The sequence below is a fragment of the Onychomys torridus genome, chromosome 8, assembly GCF_903995425.1.
Source record: "Onychomys torridus chromosome 8, mOncTor1.1, whole genome shotgun sequence".
Taxonomy (NCBI): Eukaryota; Metazoa; Chordata; class Mammalia; order Rodentia; family Cricetidae; genus Onychomys; species Onychomys torridus.
The window spans coordinates 75,869,193-75,889,656 of record NC_050450.1 but is presented as its reverse complement, the minus strand read 5'-3'; the positions used below and the strand labels follow the sequence as shown (position 1 = coordinate 75,889,656).

General features: G+C 40.0%; 1 protein-coding gene across 1 annotated transcript in view; it reads right to left on the bottom strand.

The window, feature by feature from the left end:
- Hsf5 (heat shock transcription factor 5) overlaps window positions 1-20,464 on the bottom strand; it is a 45,433-nt gene that overhangs the window by 10,721 nt on the left and 14,248 nt on the right. Inside the window, exons 3-5 of the mRNA XM_036198093.1 lie at window positions 16,134-16,231; window positions 11,168-11,689; window positions 8,607-8,781 (exon numbers count right to left, since the gene is read on the bottom strand). Coding sequence (XP_036053986.1) covers window positions 8,607-8,781; window positions 11,168-11,689; window positions 16,134-16,231 — 795 coding nt within the window. The remainder of the gene's footprint in view (window positions 1-8,606; window positions 8,782-11,167; window positions 11,690-16,133; window positions 16,232-20,464) is intronic.

Below are 20,464 nucleotides of genomic sequence, written 5' to 3'. Positions count from 1 at the left end.
ATAGAAATTTTAAAAAACAAAACAAAACCAAAAACCCTATAGAGCCAGGTATGGTGGCTCATTATCTGTAATCTCAGCACTTAGGAGGCCAAGGAAGAAGAAATGTCACAAGTTTGAGGCCAGCCTGAACTACATAGTTCTAGGGCAGTCTAGGCTACACAGTGAGACCCCTACCTTAAAAAAAATTATAGAAGTTTATATTCAGATTTATATTCCAGTTATAGACTATATAAGGTTCCTGTATCTTTGTGAAGTTTGAGGTTATTACCAATAATAGCTTTGCTGATTGGATTGGCACAAGAAAATTGGTTTGATTTTATTTTCATTTCTCTGATGAACAGAGAGGTTAAACATCTTCCCCTCCCTGCACCAGGGATATGGACTGAACCCAGACTTGTCACCCATCTACCACTGAAATATATCCCCAGCTCTGAACATTTTTATATACTTTGAATAAGTTATATTTCTTCTTGTGACGCAATACAGTTTTTTTTTAGGCAGTGTCTTACATAGCCCAGGCTGGCCTTGACTCATTATGTACTGAGGATGATCTTGAACTTCTGATTCTTCTGTCCCCTGAGTGCTAGGGTTACAGGTATGTGTCACAATGCCAGTTCATGTGGTGCTGGGGAGTGAACCCAGGTCTTTGTGCTTGCTGGACAAGCACTCTTCCAACTGAGCTACATTTGACAGCCCCACTAAATTAAACTTATTGTGTCGTATTTTCTTGATTAGTTTTAGGGGTTTTCATGTACTGTGAATATAGATTTATAGTTTTATAATCTATTTTCTCTTAGGCAGCATGCCTCCTAATTTTGATTCTTTCCCCTTTATCCCATGTTATTTTTATTTATTTATTCAATTTATTTATTTTTGGCTATGTAGTCTAGGCTGGCCTTGAACTCACTATGTAGCCAAGGCTGGCTTTGAACTCTTGATCCTTCTACTTCTACCTCTTATGTTCTAGGATTATAGGCATGAGCCAACATGTCTGGCTTCCCTGTTTTAAATAGGAAGCTATTCACAGCTATATTTAAGATTTATTTATTTTATGTATACTAATATTTGTCTGCATGTACATCTGCACATCAGATCCCATACACAGTTGTGAGCCACCATGTGGGTGCTAGGAATTGAACTCAGGATCTCTGAAAGAGCAGGCAGCGCTCCTAACCACTAGGCCACCTCTCCAGTCTTCATAGCTGTGTTTTCAAGCTCTGCTGAAGCTATAGAACTTGGTCCTCTGTGGTAAATTATAATTAAAAAAACCTGTGACCATATGTGATAATTATATTCATATAACAAAGGAATATGTATAGCAGCCTGCTGACACAGAAGAGAGAGGAACTATCTCTGGTGTGTGTGTGTGTGTGTGTGTGTGTGTGTGTGTGTGTGTGTGTGTGTGTGTGTGTGTACATGTATATGCATATGTGCAGAGGCCAGGTCATTACCTTATGTTTTCCTTAATTATTTCTCATTTCATTTTTGGAGCAGAGTCCCTCACTGAACCAGTCATCCTCCTGGATCTGTCTCTCCAGCACGATGACCAGTGTATTCTGCTGTACCAAGGTTTTTACATGGGTTCTAGGCCTCTGAACTCAGGTCCCCAAGCTTTAGCAGCCAACTCGTCACTGACCACCATCTCCCCAGCCCTTTGGTCATGCTACACATGAGGGTTAGTAGAAAGACAGCACAGTCGCATCAGCCCCGGAAGCTTAGACTCAGGTTATCTGAGGGAAAAGTTGTTCAACTCCCACTTGTGATGGTCTGTTTTGGGGTGTTGAGGATTCAAGCCGGAATTCATGCTAGCCAAGGGCTCTACCACTGAGCTTAGGACTCAAGCCTTTGGTTCTGTTTGGGGTGTTATGATTCTGATTGTTTATGTGATTACTGTAGTCTAATTTATATACCAATATGGGATTTGAAATCTAGAAGTGGGGTACTGATACAATCCAAAATAAAAATATGTGGACTGGCAGCATAATTCACTGATAGAACCTATGCATAGGATGTGCATACTTGAATTAAATACCCAGTATCCAAAACAAAACAACAGCACTAGCAGGTGGTTAGGATACAGCAGGCTGGAATGTTGTGAACTTTGCTACTCATGTGTCCTGGTTAGTGTTTATCAACTTGACACTAGAGTGATCTGGAAAGGGGAACTTCAAGTGAGAAAATGCTTCCATCAGATTGCCTAAAGGCAAGTCTGCAGGGAAAACTTTCAATTAATGATTGAGGTGAGAGGGCCCACATCATTGTGGGTGAGGGCACCTGGGCAGATGGTTCTACGTGGTATAAGAAAACAGATTAAGCAAGCCAGTAAGCCGTGTTCCTCTATGGTCTGAGTTCCTACTTCCTTTCACGATGAACTACAACTGTCAGCTGAAAGAAACCCTTTCCTTTACTCCCCAAGCTGCTTTTGGGCATGGTGTTCATCACAGCAACAGAAAATCTAACCACACAAAAACATCTGATAAAAATCACTCCCTGTAATGCCCTAGAAAGCTAACCACAGAACAAATGAGCATACACCCACAGAGGAAAGGGCCAACAAAATTCACGTTGTGTTGACTTATTTCTTGCATTTAGCAAATCCCTAAAAGAAGAGATGAGAACAGGATAATGACACTCACTATGCAGTAGAGACAGGGAATACTTCTTTTCTTTTTCCTATTATGACAGGGTCTCATTTAATCCAAGCTGGGCTTTGTATAGCTGAACTCTTGATCCTCCTGCCTCCACCCACTTCTGGAGTACTGGAATTATAAATCCATACCACCATTCCTTGTTTATACAGTGCTGGGGATCAAATCTATAGGACTTTATACATGTTAGGCAAGCATTCTACCAACCAGCTACTGCCTGGATGGGAATATTTCTTTGCTTGTCGTTGACAAACTATTGTCTAGGGTTGTTATTTGGGTCGTGTATCCAACTGCTCAGCATCCCAATTTGAAGTAGTAGCAGACAGTGACTTCACAAAGGGCCAGAGGCTAGAGAGATGTCTCAACAGTTAAGAGTGCATACAGCTCTTGCAAAGGACGTGAGTCAGCACCCACATCAGGCAGCTAACACCCACCTAAAACTCTAGTTTGAGGGAATCCAGTGCCCTCTTCTGGCCTCCACAGGCACTGCACTCATGTACAAACCCACCCAAAGAAATCCACATAGTGGCTTACAGTCGTCTGTAACTCCAGTTCCAGGAAGATTGGACATCAGGCATGAAAGTGGGACACAGATGTGCATGGAGGCAAAGCACCCAAACATATAAAATAAAATTTAAAGAATTAAAAATAAAATCTTTGAAAGGGCATCCAAATTTTGTCAGGTATCTTTTTTTTTGACCAAGCACTTACTTTAATAATCCCTTTATGCACAAACAAATCTCCATAAGGAATATATTTACTACAAAGTTTTAAAAAGTAAAAAAAATTTCTTTAGAGAAATGATCCAATCAAGTCCAATTAAGCCCAATCTAGCACACTCGTGACCTCAATACAGGTTGCCATTAGGCTAAAGGGAGAAAACAAAGAAGATAGACCGGGGGGGGGGGGGGGAGACAGGGGAATCTGTGGCTGAGGCTGATATGTAAAATTTTAAATTAATTAAAAATAAAAATATTTAGTAAAAAAAGACAGGCAGACAACAAACAGTCTTCAGGATTCAAATGATCTGAATGAGAGCTGAGAGCTCTGGTTGCTTTAACACCCAACTGGAATGACCAAAGGTAAGAAAGCAGGTATCTTTTCTTTTTTTAAGACTATGAAACCAACTACCATGTACAAATGCACATGTGCCAGTTTTTAAAACGATGAAAATGCCAGTGAATTAGTAAGCCTGTTCTCCAAAGTATGTGACTGTACAGACCCTACATAATCTGCAAGCTTTTTAGAACTATTTTAGTAGGAGGCAGGGAACACAAACTAGATTGGGTGTCTATCAACTGAAAACGGGTAAAGAAAATGCGGTTTATAGTTAGAATAGAATTTTTTCAGTCATGGAAAAGAACAAAGCTAGGGCACGGGTGACAGCTATGGCAGTGTGCGAACCTGTCATGCATAATGCTCTAGGTTCAGTTCCTGGTACTGCCCAATAGAATGAAGTTAGGTTGTTTCCAGGAAAATGGATGTGATGGGAGATAATCACACTAAGCAAATTAAGTCAGTCTCAAAAAGACAAATATCATGTTCTCTCTCATTTGTGGGACCCAGATTTTACATGGATACATAAATCATATCGATAGATAGATAGATAGATAGATAGATAGATGATAGATAGATAGATAGATAGATAGATAGATAGATAGATAGATAGATAGATAGATAGATAGGTAGATGACACCGAAGGAGAAACAGAGCTGCCTAGGGAAATGGGGATTGCTTGGAAAAAAAGGATTTCAGAAGGAAGTCAGTGACAAGCAGAAAAATCCCTTTAAAGTTCTTGGTCAGGGAGTTCAGGAGACTCCCCAAACAATACAGGCTCTAACTGTTGCCCTTGGTGGCCTCCCAGAGGTTAACTGTAAGGCCCTAATGCTGAAGATACCAGGCACTAACTATGGACACAGGACTTGGAGGAGCTGAGCTGGATCTGACCTGAACCTGAGGACTAACCTTCCTAATCCTAGAAGGTGCTCATGTCAGCTGCCAAGGGAGGGAAGCCACCAATAGTTCAACCCAGCTGTGGAGCCTATGGACAATGACCAGCAATCAAGACATCCCTAAAGGTGCCATAGTGGCCCTCATCTCTTGGCAGTAACCAACAGCTGTCTAATTGGATTGATGGCCTGCCTGCTGCACAGCAAGGAAATCATGTCTGGTACTGGAAACCTAGCCAACTACCTAGGGCTAGTGAGGTCATGGACCTTAGAGGAGAGCCTACAACTGCTTGTTTACTAACCCAGCATAATTCCTAACTGCCTCCTAAATACTTACCCTCTTATCCACAAAGAAGTGTAGCTCCCAACCCTTAGCAAAGAAGCTTCTCTCTGGAATAGAGACCATTAGAGAAGACCACAACTGGTCAAATTGTGGAGGACAACTGTTTGGGGGTGCCGAGCCCCAGTGGGTACATCTTCAGACAATTCCTATACCTAAGGCTCAGGAATGCCTCCGAAGAAGAGGGAGAAAAGATTTTTAAGGAACAGAGAGCCAGGCAGAGGTAGCGCACGCCTTTAATCCCTCACTCGGGGCAGAGGCAGATGGATCTCTGAGTTTGAGGGCAGCCTGGTCTACAGAGTGAGTTCCAAGACAGCCAGAGCTATACAGAGAAACCCTGTTTTGAAAAACCGAAGGTGGGGGAGGGACCAGAGGACTAGGAAACCCTCTGCAAGACTGTGTCTTCTAGAACTAATAGGGCAGCTTCACCTAGGACACCTCAATCATATGGCTCCCTAAACAAGACCTGAACAAGAGCAACAATAGGCATGGATGGGGAAATGTCACAGGGCTGAACCCCAGTTTAGACAAAGAACTACAGACAACTAAGAGATGCTGAGAGCAGGAGAAGTAACCTTCCCTCCGAGACAAGCCCTTATCCAATACCAAGTGCCTAGTCCTGAAATTATGTACATGCACTGAAAAGACTCAGGTTGTATTTATATACTTATACATATGTGAGTGTGTTTGTAACAATAACAATTTAAAAAAGGAGGCCAGAAATTTGATAGGGAAAAGATGGAAGGAAAAGGCCATAGGAGGAGTTAGAAAAAAGAAAGGGAATGGAGGGAAATGATGTAAATATATTTTAATAAAAATAATATGACACATTTAAGGATTAGGCCTTTGCAGATTAGGCACAGTATTGAGATTTAAAGTAAAATTTTGTTCCGTCAAGAAAAGCTATGTAAGGTTGGGGATTTAGCTCAGTGCTAGGCAAGCGCAAAGCCCTGGGTTCAATCCTCAGCTCAAAAAATAAAAATAAAAAAAAAAAAGAAAAGTTATGTAAAGCTTAATACTTATTCCACTGAATTTTTAAAATGAAAAGGCATTTGTGTTCACGTTATTATTTTTCTCAATAAACTTGCCTTAATAAAAAAAAAAAAAGATAGCAGTGTATGAGGGGATATGTTCGAAGTACATTAAATACTTTCATGAAAATGTCCTTATGTAACCCATTATGTAATTAAAAAATCTAACAAGGTCGAACCTATGATTCTAGTACTCGGGAGGCAGAGGCAGGCAGACTCAAGTCAGCCTGGTCTACATAGTAAGTTCCAGGCCAACCAGGGATATATAGCAAGGTGTTGTCTCAAAATGACAATAACAAAATACACACTGATTTTGGGAAAAGGTATATATGTGGAAGGAAAATGCCCATATAATCTCAAATCTATGATTTGACAGATGTTTAATTGTTAAGACGAAATTAAAGTTTTGTTTGTTTAGAAAAACAAAATCTTTAATCCTTCCTGAGAACCACTTTAGATGAAGCTATGGAGGAAAATAATCAAGTTAGGACCTTGCACAGCAAAGCCAGATATGGTAGTTTCCTAATCCTAAAAAAAAAAAAAAAAAAAAAAAAAAAAAAAAAAATGCAGTACTTCCATCAAATTTGCTTTATGGCATAAAAATAGGCACATCAAAATTAGTTCTTGTCCTTCTTGCTTTGATATGGCCTTCTGGGCTAATGCTACTGCTTTACCTGTCTGCAAACATTAAAATCTCAATCTTTTTTTTTTTTTAAATCTCAATCTTGATTAGGAAATATCCTCAACCAAACATGATCCTGCCAGCTCACTCACAAGACAGCCTTAGTCAGTCTGAGCACTATCTTGGTTTGCTTTCAGGGTTTTTGAGAGAGGGTCTCATCTGATCCAGACTGGCTTCGAACTCACAATGCTTCTGTCTCCCAAGTGCAGGGATTGTGGTGTGTACCACCACGACAAACCCTGGGCACTACTATCCTTATCATAGTTTTTAGAGAGATTCTCAAAGAAGTTCTTAATATTTAAAGATAGAGGTTAGTGACTAATTTGGTTAATTATTTTTGCCTGTACTGCAGGCATCTGACATGCATTTAACTTGAGGACTTTTGTTGATGTTTGGTTTTCAGTGCTGTGGTTTAATTTAGGCAAGTGTTCTACCAAGTTACATCTTTAGCCCTGTGTTTTGTGTGTGGCAGCTGGGTTTCACTCTGCAGCACAGGCTGGCCTTCATCTAAAATAGCATCCGTCCTCCTGTATCAACCTCCTAAGTGCTGCTATACCAGGAGGGAGCCACCATATCTGGCTAATTCAAGAATATTCATTAGCCACTGCAAGCAAGATGTAGTAGCACATATCCACAATCAATACTCAGGAGGCAGGAGGATGATGAATTCAAAGCCACCCTGGGCTACACAGTGAGTTCCATGTCAGCTGGGACTATTTAGCAAGATCCTATCTAAAAAGAAAGAAAAGAAAAAAATGTTCACTGCAGAGCACAATGACTTGATTTGGATATTAAAAAACATTTTTAAATTAAAAAATACAATTGTATTCAATTCATTACCAGAAGCAAATCAAAGCTGGGTATGGTGGTATGTGTCTGCATATTAATAGGGCTAATACAAAAGAATTACTGCCCCAGTTTGAGGGCAGCCTGGGATGACCCCATCTCAAAACAAAGAACCACCTGCAAGTGTCCCAGTGTCCAACATATGACTAGACTCCTCTAAACCACACATTCCAAAGCAATAGCACTTATGCAGACTCATTCTTTAAAGTATATTTATAATGTACTCAAGGTAGTATCTTTCATGTTATCAAATATTCTTGTTTCACAATTTAAATGCATACCCTGTGTTTATTAATAAAATAAATAAAATCTTTAGCACCTGAAGATGGTTATTAAATTACCCTTCACCTCATCATATCTGTTCTAAGTTAATCTAAAATTCTTTGCTTTCCTTTACTATATGCAATGTTTTGAAAGCTCCTATTCTTTCATTTATTTTGAATATGTGGAGGTGTGGGGGTGAGTGTGTGTGCATCCACACAGCGGCAGAAGACTTCAGGGGCCCTTCTCTATCATTCTCCACCTCAATCTCTTGAGACAGGGTCTCTCCATGAACCTGGAACTCAGCTGGTGGCCAGTAAGCCCCAGCAGTCAGCACTAGGGTTACAAGACATGCCTGGCTTTTTAAAATGTGAGTAACGGAGAGTTGAACTCACATCCTTGTACTTGAGCAGTAAGTGCTTTTACTGGCCAAGCCATCTCCCCAGTACCCCGAAACTTCACATTCTTATATGCCCATTAGGAAAACAACTATTACATACATACAAAGGTAACTAAGAAAACTAATTTAAACTACAACGATATAAAACAGCAACATGAAGCCAGGCGGTGGTGGCGGACGCCTTTAATCCCAGCACTTGGGAGGCAGAGCCAGGCGGATCTCTGTGAGTTTGAGGCCAGCCTGGTCTCCAAAGCAAGATCCATGAAAGACGCAAAGCTACAAAGAGAAACCCTGTCTCAAAAAAACCAAATAAATAGATAACAGCAACATGAGAGATATAAATAATAAAGGTGCATACTGATTACCACTCATATGTGGCTTCCATACCAAGGTTCTGGGTTAGCATTTCGGAGCTATACCTTCTGGCGCTTACACTACTTCACCCTTACCAGGGGACTTTCCTCGTGAGCTGCTTCTCCGCTCCCTGTATCTGACTGGAGTGGATAAGCCTGTGTCTTTACTAGGCTTGTTAGAAGGCCCCATCTCTGAAATAAGGAATCCCATTTGTTCTGAAGGCAAGACATTCTCCTGTGGATTGGCCTGGCATTTTATACTGCTATCCACCTAAAACGTGAAACACACTTATTATTCTGATATTTACCCCATATATCTACTAAAAGTTAATATACATTATCAGTGAAGTTCTATTATAGGAACAGGATGCTGCAAACACGTTTTCCTGCTTATGAAGAATATTACCCTTGATTGTGGTGACTTATCTAAATATTCAACAGTAAGATGTACATTTTCCACATACTCAAGCCACTGAAAAGCACATGAAGCTAAAATACTTAACTTACTGATGAGCAAAGGAAGATTCACCATGTCTGGATGCTTTTTATGACTTACACCAATAAGACATTTTAGACATGCTTGGTGAAAACCTCTGCCCTTTTGCTTTAGTGTGTGTTTGAGTTGATGTCCCTTCCTAATTCGGGACCCTGGCATGGTCACAAATAGGCATGATCCTACTGGACAGTGTCAATGGGGAATGGACACTAATTTTATAATTAGATACTAATTTTATATTTATAAATTTTATATTCTGTATACTAATTTTATATTCTGTATACATTTCAGATTATATATGCTTCATTCTCTATAAAATCTCTATCCATCCTGTTTATAAATGAATTTCTTTGATTCCAAAATGTTCTTTGGAATGTTAAAACCCTTTGTCAAAATAACCAACATCTGCTATGCTGCTCTTTATAAGTTTATTTAGAATATAACTATATTATTAAAAAAAGTTAAAATTTAGCTTTCAAAAAGAACTATGAGATTCAAGTATATTTAAAAAACACTGTGTATATTCAATTTAAGACATGTAACCCAGTAGTACACATAATTATGAAGATATTAAATATTTTTATTTCTACAGGCATATTTAAAATATAATGAGACTATCTTTACTTAAATTATATCATCTTAATACATATTTTAATAGTCTTAAAAAGGACAATGAATTGATAGAAATCTAAAGACATTTAGGATCAGGGTATAACCCAACACTACCTTACTTAGGTACTAAAATTGTATCAGCAAGGTATATCTTTTAGTATATCCAAATACAATAGCTTGACCAGAACGGGCAAGGCCCTATATTCCACCCCCAGTTAATACTACCACCACCACCACTGGGGGGAAAAAAGGCAGAGGAGAAAAAAAATGAAAACCTTTACATTTGAATATTATAGACATTTAGATATTTTAAAAAGAACTACATATAATAAGACCCATCTAAACAAACAAACAAAATGAATCAGGTATGATGATGACCCATGCCTATTGTCCCAGCACCTGAGGTAGAAGATCCAGAGTTCCAAGTCATTCTTGGCTAAAATGTGAATCCCTGGCCAGCATGGGCTACATGACTTCCTGATCGTATGCAGTGATTACAGGTTTCTCTGACCCTCTCGAGAGTGTCACACTGTCCCCGGCTGGCCTGGACTTGTGGTACTCCTCCAAACTCAGCATCCCAAGGGCTGGGTTACTTTGGACGTATTTTTTATTAACTAGTTTTTGTTTAATTGATTAGGGATGCAAGCAAGATTAATAAGAAATCTGAACCCAGTGAAATCAATAGAGTTGTGTGATGTCATAAAAAAAAAAAGTAAGAAATTGGGTGTGGGGAGATGGCTCTGCAGTTAAGAGCACTGGCTGCTCTTGCAGAGGACCCAGGTTCAATTCCCAGCACCCACATGGTGGTTCACAACCATCCATAATTCCGTTTCCAGGGGATCTGATACATTCCCCTGACTTCCAAGGATATCAAGGAAGTACATATGCAGGCAAACCACTCACACATAACATAAAATGAATAAATAATTTTAAAAAGAAAGAAATGACCTGCAATTTTATCCTTCCTTCCACCTACAGAGAGCTAAGGAAGTCATCATACATGTCAAGCAGAACACTCGTCTAGGTGAAGTGTTACCAGCGGGACATATCTTTTAGTGTACCCAAATTAAGGGACGGGACAAAACTCAAGGAATACCCAACATGGAAATATACTTTCTTTTTCCATTTTAATTGTTTTTGAGATGAGGCCTGACTATATAGCCCAGGCTGGCCTTGAACTCACTATATAGCTCGGCGTGTCCTCAAACCCCCAGCAATCCTCCTACTTCCACATCTTAAGTGCTGGGATATAGGCAAGTGCCACCAGGCTACAAATAGTGTTTAGACCCTACCAATCAATCTGATTGCCTATCTAGAGGTTCATTTCAGACAACACCACAGTTGAAGGATGGCTAGGTTAAAGTAACTTCCTCTTAATCTTTTTTTTTTTTTTTTTTTTTTTTGCTTAACCATTATGACATAATCCCTTTGGAAACCACAGTGAACTGATATTAAATGCAAATAACATCTAGACAAACTCTTGACTAACATCTTTAGCAAGACACACCGTGTACTGTGAGCTTAGTTAGTAGTCCTATTGTATCCTTACCTGTTGTGTGCTGAATGGCAGCCCTTCCTGCACAAACACTACTGAAGACGGAGATGGATTATGATTTAGCTGTTCCTTCAGTTTGACATGAGTTTGCTGGATGGTTGCAGATTCCTGTATTGTGTTATTTTCCAAAGGTTGAGCTGTGTGGATGGTATAGATGTACTCAGGTGACTGTGGCAGAGAGCAGGTAATTGCTTGTTCTGTTCCAACCACAAAAGATGTAATATCTGAGCCTACAGGAGTGAGTGGCTCCAGCTGGCTAGCCTGACTTGTGGAAGATGGATTGCTGTTGCTGGAGTTAGGTAAGACATGCTGGCCCCTGTTAGACTGAGATGACGGGCCCTGATGCTCGACAGGCTCCACCTTCACCATCTCCAGTTTAGGGGAAGAGTGCAGCTCGTCTACTATCTGAAAGACAGCCTCCAGGTTTACTTCTGTCTTTTTATTTTCATCAGTAGCACTGCAAGGCCAACTAGAAGGCAGAAATTCAACTGGGTAGGAAGATTGCATTGGAGGATTCTGGGAAAAGAGAAAACAGTACTATTTGGATAGAAAATCAAGTATACAATGAAGCAGGAAAGTAGTAGCATTAAGTTCATGAATGCTAAATACAGTAAACCTGAGCTCACTGCCCAACCCTGAAAGTGGGGCTAACAATGTAGCTCCATGGTAGGCAATGCCTAGCACACTCAGGCCTAGGTTCAGTTACCAGCATCAGAGAAGAAACATTTGCTTAATAGACATCATATATCAAACACGTAAGTTTAGTCCTGGGGTGGACTGCTCATTCTCAGGAGAAGAAAATACAAAAAGGCTATAGTACCCTAATCCTGTCTGCTGACAACTGTCTCTACACCACCCCCCGAAGGCTGACAGTGCCACTTTCATTTCCCGTGCACGGCTTTAAGGGGTAAGGGCATTTTAAACCCAGAATAACCCTCTGCACATTCGGGGGGGGGGGGGGCACTAATACTCAGTTCCAAATAGCCTGGGTAAAAATGGATGGAATGTCAAATGTCCTTTGGTTCCTGAGATTGTTTTAAAAATAAAGCAATAGACTAAAAGAGTTGTGGCTTTTAGATTTATATCTTTAAGATATATTCTCTTGGGCTGGAGAGATGGCTCAGAAGTTAAGAGCACTGGCTGCTCCTCCAGAGGTCCTGAGTTCAATTCCCAGCAACCCCATGGGGCTCACAACCATCTGTAATGAGATCTGATGCCCTCTTCTGGCCTGCAGGCAGAACACTGCATACATAATAAATAAATAAAGCTTTTAAAAAATAGTAAATAAATAATAAATAGTGCTTTAACTGGAGTAGACATTCAATAGATGCCATATTATTTCAGATTATAAACAGAAATGCAGAGGAGCTATAATTAAACATATAAGAGTTTATACTGTTGAACATACTACAAAGATTGTGTGGATGCTTAGACTAAATAACATAAACTCAAGTAGTGTAAGCATCAAGTTATGACAATCAGTATCATCATTTGAGTTCTTAAGTACGTGCCAAACACATGCTAAGTGCTTTACAGACATTTCTTCATTTAATCCTCAAAAGCCCTATGAAATGTGATGTGCTTCATTTATTTTTATTAATTTATTTTTGAGAAAGGGACTTGTGCATCTAAGGCTGGCCTCAAACTTCCTAAAGAACTGAGGATGGCCTTGAACTTCTGACCTTCCTACTTCCACCTGTACTAAGGTCACAGTCCTGTGACTCACACCCTGTTTATAAGGTCTTAATCAAACCTAGGGATTCATGCATCCCAGGCAAGCAAGCACTCTGCCAACTAAGCTATACCCTCAGCCCAGTGCTTTCCATTTCAAAATGATAAAATTGACTTTATCATTTAAATATTTATTTATTATTGTGGTGGGTGGTGTGTGTGCCACAGCATGCATGTGAAAATCAGAGGGCAGCCTGTGAGTCTGCTCTCTCTTTCCACCTTCACCTGGGCTCTGGGACTCAGATCCAGGTCATCAGGCTTGCAGTGAACTGGTCATGTTTGGTTGTTTGCTTACTTGCTTGCTTTGTTTTTTGTTTTGAGACAGGATCTCGATACATAGCCCAAGTTAGCCTGGAACTCACTATGTAGCCCAGGCTGTTCTTTAACTTGAAACCGCCTGCCTCTGTCCTTCTGGGTGTTGAAATTACAGGAATGTGGACCCATGCCTAGCTAAAAACTGATGTTGAAATAACGGACAGAGCCAGGGTCCAAGTTTAGGTTCTTCTGACTTCTGCTATTAACCAAGGCAATAAACTGGTCTTTCTTCCTCCAGAATTTTGTATTTACTTGTGTGTGTGTGTGTGTGTGTGTGTGTGTGTGTGTGTGCGCGCGCGCGCGCTCATGTGTACATTCTAGTGCCACCAATGTGTGCATGTGGAGGTTGAAAGACAACTTGTAGGAGTCTGTTATTATCTCCTTCCCCCAGGAGGGCCCTGGGGATAGAACTCATGTTGTCTAACTTGGTGGCAAGCACCGTTACCTGCTGAGACATCTTGCTGGCCAGTCCTAGATTGACTTTTCATGCATACCCTCACTGGTGCCAACAATGCCACTAAATTTATCACATAGATCTTTTTGTTTTGTTTTGTTTTTATTTTTCTATGCAAGGTTTCTCTGTGTAACCGTCCTGGCTATCCTGGAACTCGCTCTGTAGACCAGGCTGGCCTTGAATTCACAGAGACCCTCTGCCTCTCAAGTGCTGGGATTAAAGACATATGCCACTACATCTGGTACTTACTATATTGAAAAAAAAAAAATCAATGGAATCTTAAATTGCTTTGTGTTTTTCCATTTTTTAATCTTATGCATACCTATTTCCATTTTTCTAAGGTTAACATGTATTGTCACTATGTACAGTAAGAAATGTTTATAAAAATGTTCAAATAATACATTTAAAATTTGAACATAGAGCAATACTATCAGTATATTCCTAGCATACTCTAGAGAAAAGAATACATTTACAAACAAGAGCATCTAGTTATGGATTAAGTATACCCCTTTAAAGAAGATGGGCTTAAGGCATCATGTCTGATGATACTGGCCATAAAAAATTGCCAACTAGGGGGCTGGAGAGAGGGCTCAGTGGTTAAGAGCACTGGCTGCTCTTCCAGAAGTCCTGAGTTCATTTCCCAGGAACCACATGGTGGCTTGCAACCATCTATAGTGGGATCTGATGCCCTCTTCTGGCATAAAATTGTACATGCAGATAGAGCACTCATATACATAAAGTAAATAAATCTTAAAAAAAAAAAAAAAAAGTAGCCACCTAAAGGCTGGGCGGTGGTGGTGGACACCTTTAATTCTGGCACTTGGGAGGCAGAGGCAGGTGGATCTCTGTGAGTTCGAGGCCAGCCTGTTCTACAGAGTGAGATCCAGGACAGCCAGGGCTACACAGAGCAAAACAAACAAACAAAACAGCCAACTAAGCCCAATGTACCGACACCTGTAATCCCAGCATGCAGGAGAATGAGTGATTCTCATGAATTCAAAGTTAGCCTGGACTGCATAGAGTTCCAGGACAGCATAGGCTATATAGATGGAAATCGTATCTTCAAAAAAAAAATAGAGAAAGAGAAAGAAAGAGAACAAAGTTAGCTAATTCACCTTTATCAGACTCTATATTCTTCAAAAAATAGTCTGATTATCTACTTCCCATGTTTTCTATAAAAAATAAAAATAAAAGGAATGTATTTTGGTGTACCCTAATGCCACTAACAAAATATTCTCTTGGGCTGGTAGTAGTGTTTACCTAACATGTGAAGTCCTGGGTTCAATCCCCAGCACTGCAAAACACACACACACACACACACACACACACACACACACGCACGCACGCACACACACACACACACATAATTCCACTTTAAGAATTATAGCGCTGGGCAGTGGTGGTGCAGGCCTTTAATCCCAGCACTCAGGAGGCAGAGCCAGGTGGATCTCTGTGAGTTCAAGGCCAGCCTGGGCTACCAAGTGAGTTCCAGGAAAACGGTGCAAATCCTGTCTCGAAAAACCAAAACAAAAAAACAAAAACAAAAACAAGGGGCTGGAGAGATGGCTCAGAGGTTAAGAGCACCGACTGCTCTTCCAGAGGTCCTGAATTCAATTCCCAGCAACCACATGGTGCCTCACAACCATCTGTAATGAGATCTAGCACCTCTTCTGTGTACATAATAAATAAATAAGTAAATCTTTAAAAAAATTATAGCACTAAATGCATAGCATACAATCTGTTCTTATTCTAAAAACATCAATATAACCCATTTATATCAAAGCAGCTATTTCCTAAGAAATACTGACAAGACATTTGAAGTACGGTGTTTACAACATGCATGCTAAAGCTGAAGGGGCCAGCGATTAAATTTCTCATTTTGGATACCCTGGGTTTCTCTGGTATTCCTCTTATTCTGAAAGAGCCTAGAACAGCACAATACAAAATAGTTGTCAGCCATGATGTGAGCACTGCATTTATCTGCTGCAGTTTCATGGCTACTAACCACAAGACTGCTGAACAAATGGAATGAAGTATGACTACGGAAAGTTTTCATTTCTTTTTTCAGTACTGAGGACTAAATCCAAGGCCCCGCACATGACAAGCAAGTGCTCTACTACTGGCCTAAATTCCTAACCTAGTAATTTAAAGTTAAAAGGTCACATGTGAGCTGGGCTTGGTGGTATACACATCTGTGGTCCAACATTAAGGTTGAGACATAAAGATCATGAATTTAAGACCAGTTTTGCTTATATAGCAAGACCCAGTCTCAAAAAAGGAAAGCCCAGAAACCAAAAGGCTACATGAAGCTAATGGTGCCTATACTGGACCATGCTAGCCAAGATTAACACTCAGATATCATTCACATCAACACTCTGCCCACAGCTTATTTCTGGTTTCTACTTGGAAAATCTGTCAAATTAATAGTATTGCCAAGCACAATGTGTGCAAGGATCTTACCTGGAAGTAGTTACAGTGCGCATAGGAAGAGGCGGTAGGGGTAACACAGCTACTCAGAGCATCCATGTGAGTGGAAGGAGAACAGCATTGTAGCACAGCTGGAACAGATTCAAATACAAACGAGCCATCAACCAAAGAAAACAGAGCATGCAAAAAACTTCACGTTTTACGCACGCACGCACGCACGCACGCACGTAGACACACACAGGGTGCTGTAGATTGCTTTAAAAAAAAACATGAATTGAAATTTTTTATTTATTGATTTTTGAGACAAGATCTTGATGTATATCCCTGGCTGACCGTGACCTCCTGGGATCCTCTTAGCTCTTCCTCTTGAAGAAGAGGGCTATAAATGTGTGTGCCTATACCTGGCTATAATAAAATTTAAAAAGTTTCTATTTTTGTAATTTCTTTTTTGTTATTGTTTTGAGACGGGGTCTCATGCAGCCCAGGCTGGCCAAAACTCACTCTGTAGCTGAAGATGACCATGAACTCATGACCTTCCTGCCGCCACCTCTCAACTACAGGTGTGAGCTATCTACCACACCTAGTGTATGCAAGTCTAGGAGATCAAGTCTAGAGCTCCATGTACAGGAGGCAGGTATCTACTAACCATCTCCATCCCCAGCCACTAAGTGACTTTTAGTGCTTAAGCATACTGTTACTTTTCTAACCAAATGTTTATTCTTTTTTTTTTTTTTCCTAGAGCTGAGGACTGAACCCAGGGCCTTGCGCTCTACTACTGAGCTAAATCCCCAACCCCCAAACATTTATTCTTACTGAAAGTAATTTCATTTCACTAAAGCCAGCAAACTATTATTTGTAGTTCCTAAGTAATTGCTTCAATCAATAATTGCTTCAATCATTTTAACAACTATTTGGAAAGGGAAGTGCTTTAAAAGTAAAGTAAATAAATATAGTCTCTAATCTACCCATAAATGATGTGTTTAATAGTGAAACATGAAAAAAATATTTTTGCCATTTAGACAAGTGGTTACGAATGTGGATCCTGGATTCAGCCTGCCTGGTTTTGTAGCCTGAATTCATGATTAGGTATTTTATAAATCTGAACATCGTTAATCATTTCAGGTCTCAGTGTTTGCATTCTATTAAAACACGGATCTAACAGAACCTACTAGCATGGTGTTTCAAGGAACAACCTAACGAGATAGCATACACTCAGAATAGTAATGACAGCCATCAATAAATGTCAGCAGCCAATTTTAATGAAAAATGTGTAGTACTAGGTAACAAACTCAAAACTATATTTTGCAAACCTTTTCTTTATGGTTAAGACACCAGGAACAGGTCAAACTCTTTGCAGTGGAACAGGTAACTTACAGGTGTCCAGTCAGTTTACTTAACTGAGCTCTTTTCTAGAGAGAGTCTCTCCAGAATGAATGACAATCAGTTACATCATCACACCTTTCCGGTAAACAGAAGATGATATGTATTGAATGCCCACCATGCTTCAGACACAATGGTGGATGCTTCATATGCATTTTTATCAAACTATCAGACTAATATTACTTTAAAAAGTAAGTAACTGGGTTGGGGATTTAGCTCAGTGGTAGAGCGCTTGCCTAGCAAGTGCAAGGCCCTGGGTTCAATTCTCAGCTCAAAAAAAAAGAAAAGAAAAGAAAAAAGTAAGTAACTAAAACTCAGAGATAGTAAGAAATTTGCCAACAGTAACAAGGCTGGATGTTCTAGCATGGACTCATTCTCTCTCATACTTGAGATAATAAAGATGCTTGGAAATAAAGTGCATCCATAAATAGCTAACTATGGAGGACCTGCAAGAGGGTCAAAACGGAGGACTTTTCCCCTCCGTTTATTACTAAGGAAAGCCTAGCCCCTAGTGGCAGAAAAGACCTAGTCAAGAGCTGCAGGTTATCGTTTCCAAATGGTACTGAAAAGCAATGCTTCATTACAAATACACCAATGCAAAGCCTACATTTATTTTTCTAATATTTCAGTAGTACGACTCTACTGTTTAAATATTTGAATGTTAAAATGTTCCCTAAAATAAATTTGTTGGAGAAATAAAAGTAAAATACAGTTCAGAGAATGTCATTATAATATAGAGTTGATAGCTGAGTTTTGTGTGTAAGAAAACAGTAAACCATTAAGTGCTATTCATGTGTCCAGTAAGAGATGAGAAACAGAACAGAAAGGAGAGCCTGTGAAGTTACACTCTCCAGACTCCAGACCAGTGCGGCCCACTTTGCACAGTCAACTAATAGAATAGAATGCGGTATTAGCAAGTATGTGGAATAGGAATATCTAGGTGCCAAAATCCAAGTTTGTGCTTAGTTTTTGAAAAATTGATGTACTGTGCATCATGAAAGCAGTAACATGTTGTTGTTATTTTCTGCTCTTTTGGAGGCCCACCACCCAGCTCCCAAATAAATCACACATGGAGGCTTATTATTACTTATAAATGCCCCACCTGGCCTTAGCTTGGCTTATTTCTAGCTAGCTTTCCTTAACTTTAAATTATCCAGTTTATCTTTTGCCTCTGGGCCTTTATCCTTCTCTCCTCCTGTATACCTTTGTTTCTTACTCCGTGGCTTTCTGTGTAGCTGGGTGGCTGGCCCCTGGAGTCCTCCTTCTCTGGTTACTTCTCTCTTCCTTCCATCCAGATTTCTCCTTCTATTTATTCTCTCTGCCTGCCAGCCCCACCTCTCTCTCTCTCCTACCTTCCAATTGGCCATTCAGTTCTTTATTAGACCATCAGGTGTTTTAGCCAGGCAAAGTAACACAGCTTCACAGAGTTAAACAAATGCAACATAAACAAAAGTAATACACCTTAAAATACTACTCCCCAACAATAACATTATAAAACCAAATGATCACTGTGTCCTAAGACATACTCTTCTGTATAAAGATATTGCTTTGTCTTCCTGAAGGCAGTGCTCACTTAAGGCATTCAGCTTCCCATGTAAGAAAAAGTGTAGTCTGGGTGATGGTGGCACACACTTTTAATCCCAGCACTCAAAAGGCAGAGGCAAGAGAATCTCAGTGAGTTTGAGGCCAGCTTGGCCTACAAAGTGAGTTACGGGACAGCCAAGGCTATGAAGAGAAAACCCTGTCTAGAAAAAAACAGTAAGAAAAAGAAAATGTAAATAACAAACTAGAATTCATTTCATATGCAAACTTAAAATAGAAGGCATTTTAAAATTTCTCAGTAATAAAAATTCAGATTACTAAAAAACATTTGCCCTCATTGTAGGTGAGGCAAACACATTTGCACTTTATCTTATGGAAATATCTTTTTTGTTTTGTTTTGTTTTGTTTTTTGAGACAGGGTTTCTCTGTGTAACAGCCCTGGCTGTCCTGGATCTCACTTTGTAGTCCAGGCTGGGCTCCTACTCACAGATATCTACCTGCCTCTGCCTCTGGGGTGCTGGGACTAAAGGCATGCACCACCACTGCCCAGTTCTATGGAAATAATTTAAACATATATTATTTCAGATTTAATCTACTCCAGGGCAGCACAGTGTTAATAGTGAGAGAATGTCCAGTCATATAAATGCTCAAAAGAAACAATAGACTTAATAATACACTCAGTTTCAAGATTAAGTTACTATAGCAACTAAAGCTCCAATATCTCATTCCTGGAAAAGAAAAAAATCCCCTGGGAATACAGCCCTTCATAATCTTTTAACTTTACAATGGTGTAAAGGTGATAATGCATTCAGTATAAACCACACACTGACCTTATCTGTTCCACAGCTCATCACTCCTGAGATCCTGGGGAAGCAACAGTGAGCCCCAGCTCCCAACATCCGGTACCCTAGAGTGCCCTACTACTAACCTCTGAAAGTTCTGTATGTTAGCTGAATAAAATGCATTTTAGTATACTTTCAACCTACAATGGGTTATAGAACTTATTGTTATAGCCTCATCCTAAGTAGACCTGCATCTGTATACCCAAAATAAATAAAAGTAGGAATATGAATTTTTTATTTTTGTTTTGTTTTCTGAGACAGGGTTTCTCTGTGTAGCCCTGGCTGTCCTGGAACTCACTCTGTAGACCAGGCTGGCCTTGAACTCAAGAGGCCAATAGAGAGCTGGAGTTACAGGCATTTATAGACAGACTCTGAGCCACCTCTCCAGGACCCAAAGCATATATTTCTACGAATTATTTAGCCCTTATATGCTGGTGGCTGTGTCAGAGCAGCAGGTGGCAATTGAAGTACAAGGTGTCAGCTCACCAGAGGCAACTCTCTGATGGGGGAATCTCAGATAGGCAAGGCCTCGAGACCACAGACTCCAGAGTATCTTTTGCTTCTGCTGTGTCTTCACACGTTTGCTGCTGCCGTCTTTCT